The sequence below is a fragment of the Aethina tumida genome, chromosome 2, assembly GCF_024364675.1.
Source record: "Aethina tumida isolate Nest 87 chromosome 2, icAetTumi1.1, whole genome shotgun sequence".
In the NCBI taxonomy this organism is placed as follows: Eukaryota; Metazoa; Arthropoda; class Insecta; order Coleoptera; family Nitidulidae; genus Aethina; species Aethina tumida.
In genome coordinates, this window is record NC_065436.1 from 30,607,800 (window position 1) to 30,625,098 (window position 17,299).

Sequence of the window (17,299 nt, forward strand, 5' to 3'; positions counted from 1 at the left end):
AGGAAATAAAATAGATACATAACCCTGATATTCGGTTACTGCCATAAATAATGACATCAGCACAATTGGCTATTCATATAAATATTGTTACAAGGATGTTATACAAAGAATTTAAAGAGGTCAAAAAATGAAGTTTTTATTCCAATTTTGAATTATATTAATAAACTTAAAATTATTGGTTGTAAATCAAAATTTGTCTAGTTATCTCGTTGGGGCTGAAGCTTCTTTCCTGGCTGTGTCTTGTAGAAGTTGTGTGTCCACTTCATCAGCAGGCAACTGAACATATCTTACAACTGATCCTCTGATGAAACAATTCTTCACTGACAACTACACCAAAAAAATTAATTAGTTAAGAGATATGTAATTGAGGGACATTCTTACCATGTGTGGATATTTTTCTGTATCTGTTACACTTATGTCGGAAAGTTTTATGTTGAGGTATTGATCCACAGAATGGAGCGTCCCACATATACTAAAAATTACAAAGTTTTAAAACACAAACAATAAAAAATTAATATTATCGTAGTACCTCAAATCGTTTTTTAGTTCAACCACTACGTCCTTGCCGACTAGTGACTTAAAGAACGAGTAAAATAGCTAAAAAGATAAAATTAGATTAAATAATTAGTAAAAGTTTAAATAAACCTTACCATTTTGTATCAAGTTTTTAAACGACTAGATCACAATTTTGAGGTTAGATTTACTAATAGTGACATCTGACATTTTGTTGTCAAATGAGCAATAGAAACCGCAGGTAATAATAATAATTCTTAAATAGTATTTATGATAAAATAGATACAGATAATAATTGAAAACATTATGTTATATAAACATTTGTTTATGTTATGTGTTATTTGAAATAAAATTCATTGAAATAAATTTAATATGACAATTAAGTGTTTCATCAGAGACATCTAGTAGAAAATAGATGGAAATATGTTAACTAATGTTTTCATTTTCCATTTCAGTTAGTTTTAACTTGCGCCTATAGATACCATAAAAAATTAACCTAACAATTTTAAACAGATTTTTTAAAATTGTTAAAATGAATTCAAAAGAATCACAATTTACCCCAGTAACACCCCACAGATTAACATTAGGCATACTGATATACGTTTATTGTAATTACAGAGATACAGGTAACAGACTGTAATATTTTAGTAGCGGTATACAAAGCGAAATTTTCAGATGAATTTAAAGAACTACGGAAAAAAGCCATACATTGTAAATATCGGCGAGATTTTGCCGTTTTAAGTTTGAAATTATTACAAAGACCTGATCTAACATTGGAGGAGCTGCATGATGTCCTGCAGGAATATGAAATTCCACCAGAAGTATTGGAAACATTTAATGAACACCTCACCAATATTTACAAAAATGGAACAGGATTTATGCTTGACACTGTTGATAATTTCAATAGAATCATCCAAACTTTATCTGAAAAGTTCCTGCCCGATCCAAAGTTTATTAAACTGAGGACTATGATTGCTAAGAACAGTGTAATTGGTTACTTTATGAGGAGACTGATTGTGTGCTTTGATAATCTTACTTTCTCCGAAGTAACAGGGGTGTATTTGGCATTTAAAAAGTACTATGAAAAATGGAGCAACTCAGACAAAGAACACACATCAGAAAAAACAGAACACCCAGATAGCTGGTGTTTGTATCAAGAACAGTGGTCCAGAAGACAAGCAGAACTTTTCATAGCCACACAAGCAGCCCTATTATCTGCAAATGAAGAGAAGGCCCTAAAACCTGCAGAACTGCAAAAGAGAATTTCCAATTTGTTGCAGTCCAATCCTGAACTTGCAGAAGCTGTAAGTTTTGAACCACCTTGTTTCAATTATTTTATTTAAATTATTTCTTTTTTAGCATTTCCTCTCGTATTTAAACTATGCAAGGCTTAAGGAATTCTGTGGGGCTGTTGACAGTTTATACCATTGTTTTGACAAAGGTACTGTTTTTGAAAAACACACAGATGAAAAAAGCAAAAACCAGAGATATGCAGCCCTAAATTTGGCGATTTTACACTACAATTTTGGGCACAAGTAACCCCCTCATTTATGTTATTAAATATTTATATCAATTAGCGTTTTTTAGAGAAGAAGCACTGGCTTCTCTTAAAGAATCGATAAAAATCGCCCAAGAAGCAAATGATAATGTGTGTCTGCAACAGGCTCTATCATGGCTGACGCGATTAACGAACTCCAACAAGGATAAACTCATTGGTCACTGCATCCAAAAAAGTTTTGAGTTGAATCTCACCTACACGAAATCGTTGGGTTTACAGACTTTCGGCAAGTTCAGCGCCGAAAACGCCGGAAATCCCCACGCAGTCTTTGAGGTTTGATGTAAAAAAATTTAATTGATAGCAATAATAATGTCAATTTTGTTTAGGTTCTGGCCAAAAGTGACCTAATAAACTATCAACACAATCATCGAGATCTCATCTGTAACAATTATTCCATGAAATCAGCCCTATGGCAATTTTACGGTAAAAGTGAAATGTCCTCCTTGTGGAGCCAACTGTTCCTCCATTTAAATATAGACAGTGAACCATCATTGACTTCTTTCTACGGTGAAGGTTTTTGTCTCGCAATTTGCAACATCGCCAACCAAATGCTTTTGGAAGGTGAATATAATATAGTGAACAGTATTCTGCAGTTTGCTAAACGGAGATACCCCAATGAACCGAATTGTTTAACGTGGATGCTTAGCGAGAATCTGTTCGTTTTCACCAGGGCCATGCACCATGAAGAGTGGTTTGATGCGGAGTGTGCGGCTCAGAAAATCATGGTGATCAACAAGTATGAGGGTTATTTAAGATTGGCCGAGTTGTACTATTATAAAGAGGACTTTAAGGAGGCTCATAAATGCATCAATGATCTTTTGGATATGTTCTCTGAGGAAGATAAATGTAGCTATTATTACATAAGGGCAAAAATTCTGTTGGCGGAAATACAATTCACTAGTAGTTGTCCAGATATTCCCCCTGGCATTTTAACAATCCTGGAGAACACTTTGGTCCTGACAAGACAATACAGGCTTGACTATTACTCGTCCTATATTCAACTGCATATTGCAAATATTTTATTTATAATGGCGTTCTATGACCAATGTAATAAAGTTTTGGATAAATGTCTGATTCAAATATTGGCCCATGGTGGAAGATTCGATAGAGCTAGAGCTACGTTACTTTTATTAAAATGTCGCATTATCGATAATGACCGGGTCAGTCATCGAGAAGATAAGAGAGCATATGACGAAACTATTGAGCTTTTGGATAGCGTTAAGGACGAATTTAAAAAATTAGAAGCTTATTCGAGAGTGAAAGATATGTTGTACTTAAAGGTAAATGATATTTGCTCATGTCATTTTGTAAATTCTATATATTACTTTTTAGGCACATATTTATGAAAAAGTGGGTCTGAAAAAGGAGAGAAATAAGGCTGCTTATGAATTTAGAAAATTGGAGGAAGAACATTGTACTAAAAATCCAACTACTTTAATAAAATATTTATAAATATTTCATGTATAATAATTAATTAAAACTCTAATATTTCTTTTTTTTTATTCATATTTATTTTACCGTTTGCAATTTATTAAGTAGTCAATTTATTGTAACAACACATTAAATTGCAGAAACTAGATCCTACATAATAGTGGATTGTATCTTTTTTTAAATGCCAATTTATTCAACAATTGCCACTTACTGATCCAATTTAATGCGTCGTCCAATGTACTTGAAAATATTTAATTTAGACAGACATGGTTACAAAATAGTGTTTGCATGTTGGAATTGACCAAGACAATTTTGGTGTCACTAAAGTTTAGTTTATTAAATGAATACACGCACCCTCAAAATAACCGTGAGTATCACGTTTACCGCATGCAAAATTTTATTAGGTATTCGTCCTTCGGCATTGTTTGATCTGTGGGATCGATGAAACTTACCATAAAAAAAAAACAAATATTTTGGACTTCCATGCGCATAAATCATTTTAATATTTATCTTTGTATCGATTCACGGAACGCTCAGACTGAGGGATTTAGAATGATTTGGGGTGATACTAAATCACGGACCAGAATCTATTTTATTTATCGCACGATAGTTTGTATATGATGTCACGTACAAACATAAACACTTGGGAAATTGTTACATACAATATTTACTGCGTGTTGGTGCTGTAAAGTTTACGATGTTATTAAGAAATATTTGAGTAAAAAATGTTTAACAAACAAACTTGGGAAGATTGTGCAGCTGTAAGACGCAAAATATTACAATAATTTCTTTACATTATTTAAATACAACTTTTAAATCTTCAACAATTTATAGAAATATTTATTATTGATGCAATCAATTCAATCATACAGATACCACCCGGTATTATTCCGAGTAGCAAAACTAATTACACGCCAATTTACAATTGCACACCTTTACATAAACCAGGATTTATTGCAATTCATAATTTAAATCCAAACACCATTACATCATCGTATTGTATGGATAGCTAAGAAAAATGCGGATTTGCACGACTCGAAATGTAAATTAGCAGCGACTTGATTGTGGCGTTTCAAGGGGTGATGTTGGAGGTGCGTGACTGTCTGGCATTAATTTAATAGGGAGGCCCGGCCGTGGCCTTGATACCACTCCAACAACCTTGCACTTGGTTTTAATAATGGGCACGGTTTTACGCCGGATTTCCGATCAATTTACCCAACGTTGTTTCGTGTAGAATGGAGACGGAGCGGTTTTTTTGATGGACTAATTTGATGCGCATTATGCAACGACACAATGATGCATTTTATATTTTGATTTAGGAACATTTTTGTAGAGAATATATGATGAAATATGTATATGTGTACAGTAATATATTAAAAATCCCATAAATCCCCAAATAACCTAATTTTATTTTTCAAAAAATTACATACTTTTACTTTTCAGTGGACAAAATTATGTGATTTCTAATCGATCTTTTGCTTATTATAAATATTTAATAATTATTGCCAAGACCAAGAGAAGCAAGAAGATGGCTAAAAAAGTCAGTCCTTTTCTTTAGTATTAAACCATATAGAGAAATTGGCCGAGTGGTAGCTACAAAAATTTGTATTAATTCGAAAAACTTGATACCTGGATATTTCGAATATCAATAAATAATTCAATCTTGTCGTCAACTGAAATTAAGTCAACCTGGAGCAAATGGGATTTGCTGGAATTAGTTCAAAGACTGTGAGAAGATGGTTAGTAGATGGGGGTCGTTTGACCCTAGACCTAGACAAGAAAAACCATTTTTACTAAAAATGTGACCAATCCCCAGGTGTCAACCCGATAGAAAACATGGGGTTCACGTTGATGACCAAATTCAACATAACAATTTTAGATAGATATGTCATATATTCGGAGATATCCTATGTCTATGCTATGGAGATGGGCCAAAATTTTAAAACAAAAAGAATATTATACATTTAACAAGTTAAAAGTTAAAATAATGACCACTATTGTATGTAATACAGTATAAAAGTTTCTACAGGAAGTCTTTAACCTCGGTATGTCCAAATTTTGGGTAACACCTGTTATGGTCATAAGAAAATCTCCCATAATATAAATTACTTTTCCAGCTTTTCTACCAAGGTTAAAGTTTATGACTACGTCTAATTAAATTTACTCTTCTGCCTTACGTAAGCTAATTATACAGCAAATTACTTAGACATAAATAGAAAAACAATCAACCTTTGTGTCGGCCATACGTGTCCAATCATTGACCCATGGAAAATTATGCATTCAGCTCACAATTTTCATAATTGAAACGTAGCCCTTTTACCGACACCCTAACGTTATGCACCAAGTGCATAATTATCGAAACACTGTCTCTTTTCCATTTCTAAACGGCCCTAATCGTATATGCAGCGTAAATTTGCATTAATGGTCGATGCGCCCGGCAAAACGTGATCGCATTGTATTAACGAAACGGAAGGTCGAGTATATAAAAAAAGCATATTTCCTCTGCAACGGATATTATGTACCCATTGGAAGTTAGTTAGTTTTTATTCCGTGCTTATCACAATCGGCCACACGCCCGCGCCACGGACGCAGTTCAAAATTTACCTATTTGGTGGAAAATGCGGGCGTCAGTTTTCTGGTCTGTGCTTTTGTGAGTGCGGTGGATTATCTGATCGGTTGTGTGAATTTCAAAAATGTAAGCTCACACTGCGTTAGATAAGTTTAATCTAATCATCGCCTTTATTTTAATCCATCTAAATTTTGTTTTCTTAAACTGACTAACAATAAGCTAAATTTGATCGATTGATTTTGATAAATTTCATTAATTTATTATTAAGCAACAATTAATTAAATTGTATATTTGGGGGGTTTAATTTTACTTACATTTGGCTAAATAAAATAATTAATTATGTTTTTATAAGTAAGCACACAATTATGGAAATGGCTGCAGCAGCAATTAACGTAAATGATTAAAATCAAGGTTTAAAATATCCATTTTTTTTAATTATTCAATCACTTTCCTAGAAAAATAGCATGCTGCATAATATTTATAAATACATTGTAACGAAACAATTTCACAACATAGACACGTTTTATAATGTCTGGCGTAAATTATTGATTCAAATTAATATTAAAACTAAAATATAATATAGCTGGATTTTTTATTTAAATCAATATATTTTATTGTTGGATTGTGTCGTGAGTTAACGACGCGATATTTGTCAAGGACGCAAAAACATTAACATATTCTGGTCAAGATAACATTTTCAGTAAATTCACTATCTGCTGTATTCATTAAACTTCAAACAGATGCCACAAAACTGTTCATTATTTAAACGAAAGGAAAAATATTTTATGTAGCAATTTACTGGCACACTTTTTCTTGTTGATATGGGGCTAAAAATAAAAAATCAATGAATCGAATTGTGAATAAATTTAACGTGATGGAATTCATTGCAATTGTCGTTTTTTAAAAAAACTGGACCCTCATTTGACAATAATGAAATTGTTTAATTCTGAGGAAATTACAATTATTCGCTATTTTTAAATAACTTGACTTATGACACACTATTCGAATGAACACTGAAATTGATCAGTATCGAATATCAAATTGATTTCTGTCGACTGAACAGTCGGTTATTCAACTGAGTGGTTCCTCGATTAGACGGTTATTGAAATAAGTCTAACGAAAGATTCTGTTTAAAACAAAATTGAATTTGAATGTTTTTTTAACAACAGAAATTCTTCAATACATCCTTTATATTATATGTATATGTTTAGCAAGATAAAATTAAGACTATTTATAAGCATTTTACTCTTCAGAAGTAGTTATAACGGAGGGGCAGACTATACAATCAATTTTAATGAAGAGTACTAGTTTTATTCTAAATTTTGCAAAGAATATGAAAACCTCCATGGTTTTATAAGATATTCAGTAGTAAGATAAATAGGGCGTTAAAATAGGAACACCCCCTAGAATCTACGTTACTGTGTCCTTATGAATCAAATATACACGATTGAACCAAAGATTACGGAAATATAAATAAACAACAATTATTGAAATTTAAATTTGAGAGGATGCATTTTCTTTAGGAGAAATTGTTTAAATTTTCTTCTATATTGCTCCCAAATTTTGACTAGTTATTAAGATAATAATAATAATAATTAATATAACATTGAATTGTTGTTTTAATTAACTTTTGTAATAATTTTTAACCGATACTGCCTAAATCCAACCAGATTAATTTTAGACAAAATTATAATATGTTAATAAAAATAATGTACAAAGTGTTTCTAAAATTGTCGGTTAGCAATTTGTGAGAACCTATTTTAGAAATGCCTTGTACATGTCATTATCAGCAAGATATGGTGTACTTGACACTTAATTTAAAATGTAAATATCCACAATCATGTGCATATCACAAAGTATCAACAGACAGCACTTATTGTTAGTCAGTTTCTTTCCTCTACTCAACAATTTGATGCATCTGCCATTTCCGCATTTTCCGCCCTTGTACATCATCGACTGCGATAACGTATCAACTTATCAATAAATTTCTCAGCAATCGCAACAAGATAACGGAGCAATCAAACGGACGCGAAACCATTTCGCAAAACCATAAACCAGCATCCCTCAGTATAAAACCGTGACGTGAGCGCATGCCTGACAGTTTTTTGCCGCCGCTCCGCAGTTACGTCGACTGAAAACAACCCTTAGTAGAACTGAAATCCGGTCGACGCTCGCCTGAAAAGTCCGCGACCCCAGTGCATTTTAGTGCGGTGTGCAAGACAACCCCAAGTGGCATCCTGGATCGATAGCGTCCCGTACGGAGCGATGTCAGCATCTAGCACGCCGAGGTGAGTGCATTTGGTTTGATTTCACGTGGCCGGTTTTCGATGGACAACCGGTGTTTTTATTGTTATCGATCACGTGGAGATGCCGGCTGAAGCGATGCGGAATGGGTCGCATGGTTGTTAATTATTTATTTTGTTTGGACGGAGGTGAATGGATTTTATTTATGAGGTTGTGGATGTGACGCGTTCAACGTTGAATGTACAGGGCGACTGAGAAAAGTAAATGTAAATAAAGTTGTGATAACCAAAAAAAAAATATTTGTTATTGTTATCTCTACCAAAACACTAGAGATTTTTAAATAAATACAATCGTCAAGCAGACAAATTAAATATAAAAATAAAAGGTGATTCTAAAATTCGAGGGGTTGTGTTTTCTTCAGAATAAATAAAATAATTCAGATTTCCTTCAGTATTGGTCTCAACATCTTAAAAACAGTTTATAGATGATTTTTATTAACATATTTTGTCCCACAGTCTAAAACTGATGTTGATTTTGGGAACATTTGTTAAAAATTTCAAATGTTAATTAAAATAACAATTTACTATTGCTATTAAATAATAATCAAGAACATGATGAATCATGAACAATTTCTTATTAATAATTCATTATTGGACTCAAATTTTGGTTAGCAATCTTAGAAACATTTTATAGATTATTTTTATTAACATATTAACATTTTGTTCCACAGTCTAAACTTAAACTACTGCTGAAAATTATTACAAAAGTTAATTAAAATAATTCAATTTTGCTATTACTGAAGAAAATACAGCAAATCAATCAAACAATTTTTTTGTCATATTTCCGTAACATTTGGTGCTTAAATTTGGTATGTATGTATTATTACAATTCAATGTAATAAATTTTTTCCATAATTATACGAAAGTGTAGATTCTAGGGGATTCCCCCTTTTTTTTCGCCCTATTTTGTACGCCACTGATTTTTTTAATTATTCAGCTTTTCATATTCTTTGCATAATTTAGAAACAAAATGTCCTTGTGTAATTTTGGTCAACAAAACCGTTTTTGAGATATTTCAGTTTTAATGTAATAACATTTTATTATTACAAGGAATTTTTATTATTTAATCGATAATAGTCTAATTTAATTGATACAATTAGTGATTGCTTAGAAATTAAAGTATAATTTAAAATAATGTATATAAAATTTACGAGTTGTAAATTAAATTTTATACTGTTATAAAATTTTAATTATTAATAATCGATAAGATTTAATGGACAATAAAAATATATTTAAATTTTATTTATATGTTATCGCATAGCGTGAACATGATTTTGTACATTTTGTGCATTATAATCAAATAGTCTTTGCATATTTTTCACATTTAAATATCCATAATCATCTATAGGTCATAAATTTTTACTTTTCCTACATTTAATCATATTTTCACAACATTCTACTAATTAAATGCCACATTATTTAACACTTTCTTAGAAAAAAAACTTGAGAACAATACATATATGCATAATTCAAGGTAAAATGTAGAATACTTATCAAAATTTCAAACAATAAATGGTTAATTTTAAACGCTATTGTTTTTTACATCATTATTACATCAAACAAGCATTTAATTAACAACGTCATTTTAAAAATAAAAGCCTGTGACACAGTATTACCTTAATTCCTATTTAATCCACTTACATTACTGATAACAGAACCTTGCTTACGTTAGCAAACCTAATTACTAAGCATCGCACAACTTAATGAACGTATTAATTATAACTAAAACAGTACCGATAGTAAATCCACTATATTTGTATACAATAGTTTAACCTAAAAAGTAACAAGCGTAAATGGCAGGGGAGAGTTGTATTAAATACTGTCACGCAAAACTTAACAGTAATTTTTTTTATCAGATGGTTCGTAATTAGGCGAATATCTTCAGTTATTCAACGGTCGATTCTCGACGTCAATTAAAAATAAACCGGTCGAGCGACGTTAGAAAGTGCTTTAAGGGTGGTGAAATCAATTTTTTCTACTTTCACCACGTTATCAATGTTTTTGCTGATGTCTGGTTACTATCAAAATGTTTGAAAATAGAATAATCTACATTGATAACTAATTTGTTTTTAATTTTAACATTTTAAATAATCAATTTGGTATTGAACTGTTATTGATTAGTGGAATTTGATTATTAAGGATTAATAAAGGGTACGTGGGTTTACGTTCGAGTTATTTTGTAGGGGATGTAATTATCACACGAATAGGGGAAAAATTGGGTGGGTGTGAATGGAAATGAAATTTCAGACAATTTTTCAGGTTCTCGCCCACGTAATCCACGTGTAATTTCCTTTAAATTAACAGTACATTTATTTTGATAGAAGTGTTTTTCTTTGTACTTTTGTCTGTTATTCATGAAGTGAAAAGAAAATTTGATGATTGTTTAGAATCCACCTATTATTGACTATAAAAAATAGAAAAAACATTTTTCCCTATATTTTTTCAAAATATTCTACTCTTTGGTACATTAAAGAATATGTTTTGATCAAGAAAAAAAATAAGTTTTCTTTTGAACAATACTGATTTTTGATATATATTATATTGTATGCCTATTTTTTTCAGAAAGTTCATCAAAAGTATATTTTCAAAAAATAAAAAAATGTCAGTAACGAAATTTTTGAAGTTTTTATGAAATGTATAAGAGAACAAATAATTTTGAATTGAATGAATATATTTATTAATTCAAACTATTTGTTTTTTTTTCAAATTTGTAAATATTTTAAGAATAAAAACAGCTAATAAAAGATATTTTTTTAAATAAACAATATCATCAACCAATTAATAAACAAATATTATTTTTTATAACAAGATTTAAGTAATAAATTCTATTTGTTTTAATGAACAAAAAAAAGCAAAAAAAAAAAAATAATAAGTATTTATAAAAATATGAGAAATCATGAAAAAATATAAAAATAATAATAAAAATTATAAAATTCATAAAAAATTGAAAAAATTACTTTATAGACAATTTTTTTTAAATATTCTATTTTTGATGAGCTTTCGGAAATAATATACATACAGTATAAAATAATTTTAGTATAAATTAATTTTTTTTAATCACACCTAAAAATTGTACATAAATATGAAAAAACTTGATTTTTTGATTTTTTATTATGTAAAACGTGAAATTTCAATTGAATAAAAATTATTAAATTTTCAAAAATTTATAAAAAACTGAAAAACTACGTTATCGACAAATTTTTATTTTGAAAATAATAATAAATTTGATGACCTTTTTTTTAAAAAAATAGGCATATAACATAAAAAAATGCAAAAACCGTAAATATAAAATTAATTTTTCCACGAAATTTTGATGTTTTTCAATTGACCAAGACAAGTTCTTTAACACGCCTAAAATAATAATAATATTTGTTTTTTATGATATAACACATAAAATCTCAATTTAATAAATATTATTAAATTTTCAAAAATTTATAATAAATTGAAAAATTACGTTATTGAGAAATTTTTATTTTGTAAATATGCTATTTTTGATGAACTTTTTAAAAAAAAATAAGCAAAAAAACTTGAAAAAATCGATAAATAGATTCAAATGTCAAGAAAAAATTCATTTTTATCGTTAACTCAAATTAAACCCAAACTGGTGGAAATTTGGTTTAAGGACTATGGAAAAAAGGTTTACAACAATCTCTAACACAATTCCAAAATTATGACGGATTGGCTAAAAGTTTAAACCATCAGGGTTGTGCTTTGGTCAACGCAATATCCTGATACCAACCCTACAGAATACATGAGGAGTCCGGAGAAACAGGCATGTCATTCATTAGTAGTCGAATCTATGCGTCGGAGGTTTTATAGAATAAGAAAATATTAAATTAATTAAATAAAATAGTTATGGTCGTAAATGTCACCATTTTAAAAATTTGCTATAATAATCATCACTGATACTGTATATCTTAATCACATTTAAATTTGTTTAATTGGAATGAATCATTGATGAAAATAAATATATCAACTAATCGATAAGATTGAATAAAATGATGGTATCAAAAGTATGAACAACTAAATAAAACTAATGAATCATTAAAATGGATAATGTTGATAGTGATATGAAAGTTCATTAATTCAGTAAGTTGAAATCGCTGTTAATGAATTATTATACGAGTATGTATTAATTATAAGAAAAACTAAAATTACTTTGGATAAAAATATTATTGACGTGTAAACCAACTAATATAATTAGTATCTAACGATTTCCTCAATCACAATACCTGGTTAATTAGTCCAAACAATAAACCCGCGTCCAATTTAAATAAAAAAACATCTCCGACATAATTACAAAAGAAGTATCTAATACAATGTCCAGAAGGCATAACGATAATCGCCACACTTGGCTACCAACATGGAACAAAGATTGGAAAGGCACACGATACAAACGCAACACCATTAGTCTTAGCCGGTAAAGCACGCGGACACGGCAAAAATCGCGTTTAGAAAACACATTTTGTTAGAACAGTAAAAACAATGAGTGTCGAGAATGTTTACATCGACATCGATCTTAAGATATACGACAACTTACCCATCATGTCCTTGTGCAGGCGGAGGCCTCAATTCCCGGACAATCTCACCAACCTGCACCGGTTCAGGAAGACGGCACACGGACACGATGGATCCAGCAGGATCGTGATGGTCAGGAAGACGGATCAAAGGACCATTCTTCGTAAAGGAACGGTATGTCATTATTTTTTGTTTCATTAAGGTTTAAAATTGATGATAAAAATAAATTGATGTAATAAAATTGTTAAATATTTGTGGAAATCACCAATCCATTATGTACATACAATAAAAATTCCTGTGGATTTATTTGTATGTTATCTATTTTCAAATAAGTCTGTCAATTTTAAGCCCAATGATATCAAATTTAAAAAAAGATTCACCGATATTTGTGTTAGATAAGCCCCATTCAAACAGTTCTGTTCGATAGAATATCAGCCATTAAAAAACCGTCGACTCTTTGTTTGAAGACACAATAGACCTGACTCATGACACACCGAAATAACCGATTTGTAATGAATTCATCCGTATCGGCATGCACCGTCGAACAGGCGACCACAATTATTCCATTATTAAGAAACCGTAAATTTTATTTCGACTCCTAAAATAAGTCAGTTCGACTGGAAAATAAGTTATTGATATTTTCCTGGAGCGTCCCGTTTCCCGCATTGCTGACTTGCCCCCGAAACCTAGTTTATAGACTTAAATAGAGTTGAATTACATTGAGAGCACTACCCCCTATTAAAATTCTCAATGATGTTATATTTCTTTCGTTTCAGGAACCTAAATTGGAAACGGTTACTAGGGAGACAATCGAAACTTTTAAGGGGCAAAGAAGCGAATACAAAGTGACGACTGAAAAGAAAAACTGCGATGAAAAATGCCCCGCCGAAGTAGTACACGCCGTTCTAGACAAATCTAAAAGAACCCCAGAGAAAAAGGTAATTCCGTCTCACATTATGATACCTAAACTAACTGTTTTAATTCTTCAGAAAGATCCGAAGATGAGTTTCACGATGGAGTGCTTAAAAGTCCACAACGAATGTCGCCAAAAGCACGGTTGTCCACCCCTGAAACTGAACAAAGACATTTGCAGGATAAGTCAATTATGGGCTGACGTCCTGATACGAAGATCAGTGCCTCAACAAAGCAATAACACCGACTACGGTGAACATATCTTCAGCTGCGAGTCCAAAAATCTCAACTTCAGCGTCTCCGCCAGAGAGGTGGTCGAAAAATGGTACAGCGAGATCAAAGACCACGTCTTCGGCGAAGAACCCGAGGACCTAAAAACCGGCCACTTTTCCCAAGTGATTTGGAAAAAGACCCGAGAATTGGGCGTCGGCTTCGCCAAGTCTAAGGGCAGAGTGGTGGTGGTAACCAACTACTACCCACCAGGCAATTACGTGGGTAACTTTGCGGAATGCGTGCCACCCCCTTTGCCCTCACCACCATCAACGCCCGCAAGTCCAGACAACAACAACACCTACGCCATAGAAAACAAAATGAATGCGTTGGCGATAAAGAACAACGCGAAAAAAGGGGCGGCCGAAAACTTCGAAATCGACTTTCTGAACAAACATAACGAATTCCGACGACTTCACGGCGTGCCTCCCTTGAAACTGGACCGGAAACTTTGCAAATACAGCGACAGCTGGGCGGAGTATCTGGCTCAGAAGAACATCCTCCAACACCGCCCGGAAAGCAACTACGGAGAAAATCTTTTCAGCGTGCGTCTCAGCAATCAAAAGTTCGTTATCAAGGGGGATGAACCCGTCATACATTGGTACAACGATATGAAGGACTACCCATTTGGTAAAGAGCCTAAGAACCTTAAAAAGGGAGGCCACTTCACTCAAGTCGTCTGGAGAACCAGCGAATTTTTAGGTCTGTTACATCAACTTAAGGTTTACGATTGTATGTAACTCTTTTCCCTTACAGGTGTTGGAATAGCGAAAAACTGTAGCACAATATACGTGGTAGCTAACTATTCGCCGGCAGGCAATTTTGTTGGTGATTACATTAACAACGTGCCTCCCCCCATTAAAAACACCCTAAATGGTCATAATTCTTCAGAGGATAGCGTATCAGAAAATGGCGTTCCTCTGGACGGAACTGAGGGTATGTATTTTTTTTTTGGCATGTACTCATTGAACTCATCCATTCTTCTACCATCCACAAACACACTTTTAACGCTTTCTATTTATAAAAAAGTAGCCTGCAAAGCATTTCTAACGTAAAATTTTAGTTCCGAACACAGGCACATCATCACCAGAGATAAAAGAACAGACTGAAAACGGTATTGAAGAAAAAAATGAAGATCAACCGAATTAGAACCACGGACGGAGGTGTTAAAATTTCGAATCCTGAATAATGCTCAGATTAACTAAAGGAATTATGACTCGATTCTTATGGTTTATTAAGATTGAATGAGTATTTTGTATTTTTGTATTGTAGTTAATAGGTGTGACAGTCTTAGAAATAAGTCATAAGGATCTGTTGTTTGTTGTAATGTTGTTGGAGTGTATGGTTTAGAATTGATTGGTTTTTGTTTGACCTCGAAAAGACTTTGTTGTTACAATTGGTAATTATAAATTATATTGTTAAATTTGTGATCGTTTTGTGTTATTAAAAATTTTAGTGTAATTAGTAAAATTTTGTGAATTATATTAAGCAAATTAATAAAATATTGTAATTGACAACAAATCAAGTTATACACTGATCATCATCTGTGATAATTTTCCTCCATTACTAACATTCCCATAAAAATCAACATATGAATAATACGTTATCTTTGAAGGCAACTTCAAAGAAGACTTTCTGGAAGCCCATAACGTATACAGGCGTCTTCATGGAGCTTGTCCTCTAATTCTGGACGAAAATCTTTGCACGCACAGTCAAAACTGGGCAGAAAACTTGGCTCGCACCAACATGCTGGAAAGCAATCCAGATATGACCTACGGTGAAAACATTTATGTTATTTCGTCCACCGATCCAGAGTATACGATTACGGGATACAATCCCGTTGATATTTGGTACGAGGAAGAAAAGTTCTATGATTTTTGTAGAGAGCCCATGAACTTTCATTCATTGCATTTTACTCAACTTGTTTGGAAGAACACTAGAAGATTAGGTAAAACGTAGATAAATTTGCATGACTTAGATTTTTCGTAGAAATTAACAAAGCATGATTATAGAAAAAACCTTCAATGGACTTATACCAATAATCATTTTCTCCTTAAATCATAAATGACTAATATTGATTTTCCAAAAATTGTTATCATTAATTAAACCTTGCTAAATCCAAATAGAAAAATTATAGATAACATACACATTATAAAATTTATTTGTAGACAATGGCATATAATTTATAAAAAAGTTCAAAATATATTTTTCAATTAAAATAAGTTTTAGCAGAAAACATTAGAGGAAGTGATCTTTCATGATGCCTGTCAAAGTCAAAATCCTTCGTAATCACCAGTCTGACATGTTTCTTAGGTGTTGGAGTCGCTAAAAGTAGTGATGGTACCATATACGTGGTGGCCAATTACGACCCACCAGGTAATTACCGAGGTGAATATCGCGCAAATGTTGGTGTAGCCAAAAGAAGATACATGGCCAAGTCAAAGTCTTCTTTAAACACATCAATCGATCTAGAGCACTTTGGCGCTGAAGCATTGAAAGTGCACAATGAGTACCGAAGAAAGCACGGCGTACCGGATGTTGTTCTGAACCACGAGGTTTGTATGTTGATTTGATTCAAGTGTTTTGTCTGAACGTTTTGTATGTAGATTTGTGCATACGCCCAGGAATGGGCCGAAACACTGGCGAAAAAAGCGAGTTTAACCCATCGCGTTAACAACAAGTATGGTGAAAACGTAGCTATGATGTTCTCCTCCGATTTCAGTCACACGCCTTCGCCAAGAGATTTTATCAAAGAATGGTACAACGAGGTTAAATTTTACAACAACTATTCTAAAGAAGGCATCAACCAAAAGGCGTTACATTTTACACAGGTCATTTGGAAGGGTACCAAGGAGATTGGAGTTGGGGTGGCGAAGAATGGTAAAGGTCAGACTTATTGCGTTACGAATTACAATCCTAGGGGAAATGTAGGGGGTAAATTTGTTGAGAATGTACTAAAACCGAAATCTTGACACAGACTGAAACGTGTGATATTAGTGTCTACTTTGTAGATGAGCTATTTTAAAACGTATCCGTTCCATGAAGTATGCCAAAGATATGATAATCCTAAACTTGTTAATCTGTTATATTCCTTAATAATAAACGATTTCAAACTGTTTTCCTATTGTTTTATTTACTAATCTGCTTCAAACTTTTGGGTTACTTTCAAAATACCTTAAAATATGCTAAACAATAGTTCATAATTAATAATAATCCGCAATTAAA

At 32.1% G+C, this 17,299-nt stretch overlaps 3 protein-coding genes across 3 annotated transcripts; 2 read left to right on the plus strand and 1 right to left on the minus strand.

The window, feature by feature from the left end:
• Window positions 1-116: 116 nt before the first annotated feature.
• On the minus strand, window positions 117-781 carry LOC109605166 (U6 snRNA-associated Sm-like protein LSm2). The gene is made up of 4 exons (XM_020021737.2): window positions 651-781; window positions 530-597; window positions 382-472; window positions 117-327 (listed from the first exon to the last, which is right to left on the minus strand). The coding sequence occupies exons 1-4, from the start codon at window positions 651-653 to the stop codon at window positions 202-204; spliced, it is 288 nt and encodes a 95-aa protein (XP_019877296.1). The 5' UTR covers window positions 654-781; the 3' UTR covers window positions 117-201.
• A 223-nt stretch (window positions 782-1,004) lies between these two features.
• Window positions 1,005-3,568, plus strand: LOC109605165 (anaphase-promoting complex subunit 5). Its single transcript, XM_020021736.2, has 6 exons — window positions 1,005-1,139; window positions 1,189-1,817; window positions 1,873-2,048; window positions 2,101-2,344; window positions 2,398-3,351; window positions 3,404-3,568. Exons 1-6 carry the CDS (start codon window positions 1,046-1,048, stop codon window positions 3,521-3,523), a joined length of 2,217 nt encoding a protein of 738 aa, XP_019877295.2. The 5' UTR covers window positions 1,005-1,045; the 3' UTR covers window positions 3,524-3,568.
• Window positions 3,569-6,069: 2,501 nt separating this feature from the next.
• Window positions 6,070-17,192, plus strand: LOC109605168 (uncharacterized). The gene is made up of 9 exons (XM_049962878.1): window positions 6,070-6,197; window positions 8,065-8,359; window positions 12,934-13,066; window positions 13,669-13,830; window positions 13,882-14,776; window positions 14,831-15,010; window positions 15,690-16,022; window positions 16,388-16,629; window positions 16,681-17,192. The coding sequence occupies exons 2-9, from the start codon at window positions 8,337-8,339 to the stop codon at window positions 17,044-17,046; spliced, it is 2,334 nt and encodes a 777-aa protein (XP_049818835.1). The 5' UTR covers window positions 6,070-6,197; window positions 8,065-8,336; the 3' UTR covers window positions 17,047-17,192.
• Window positions 17,193-17,299: the final 107 nt, after the last annotated feature.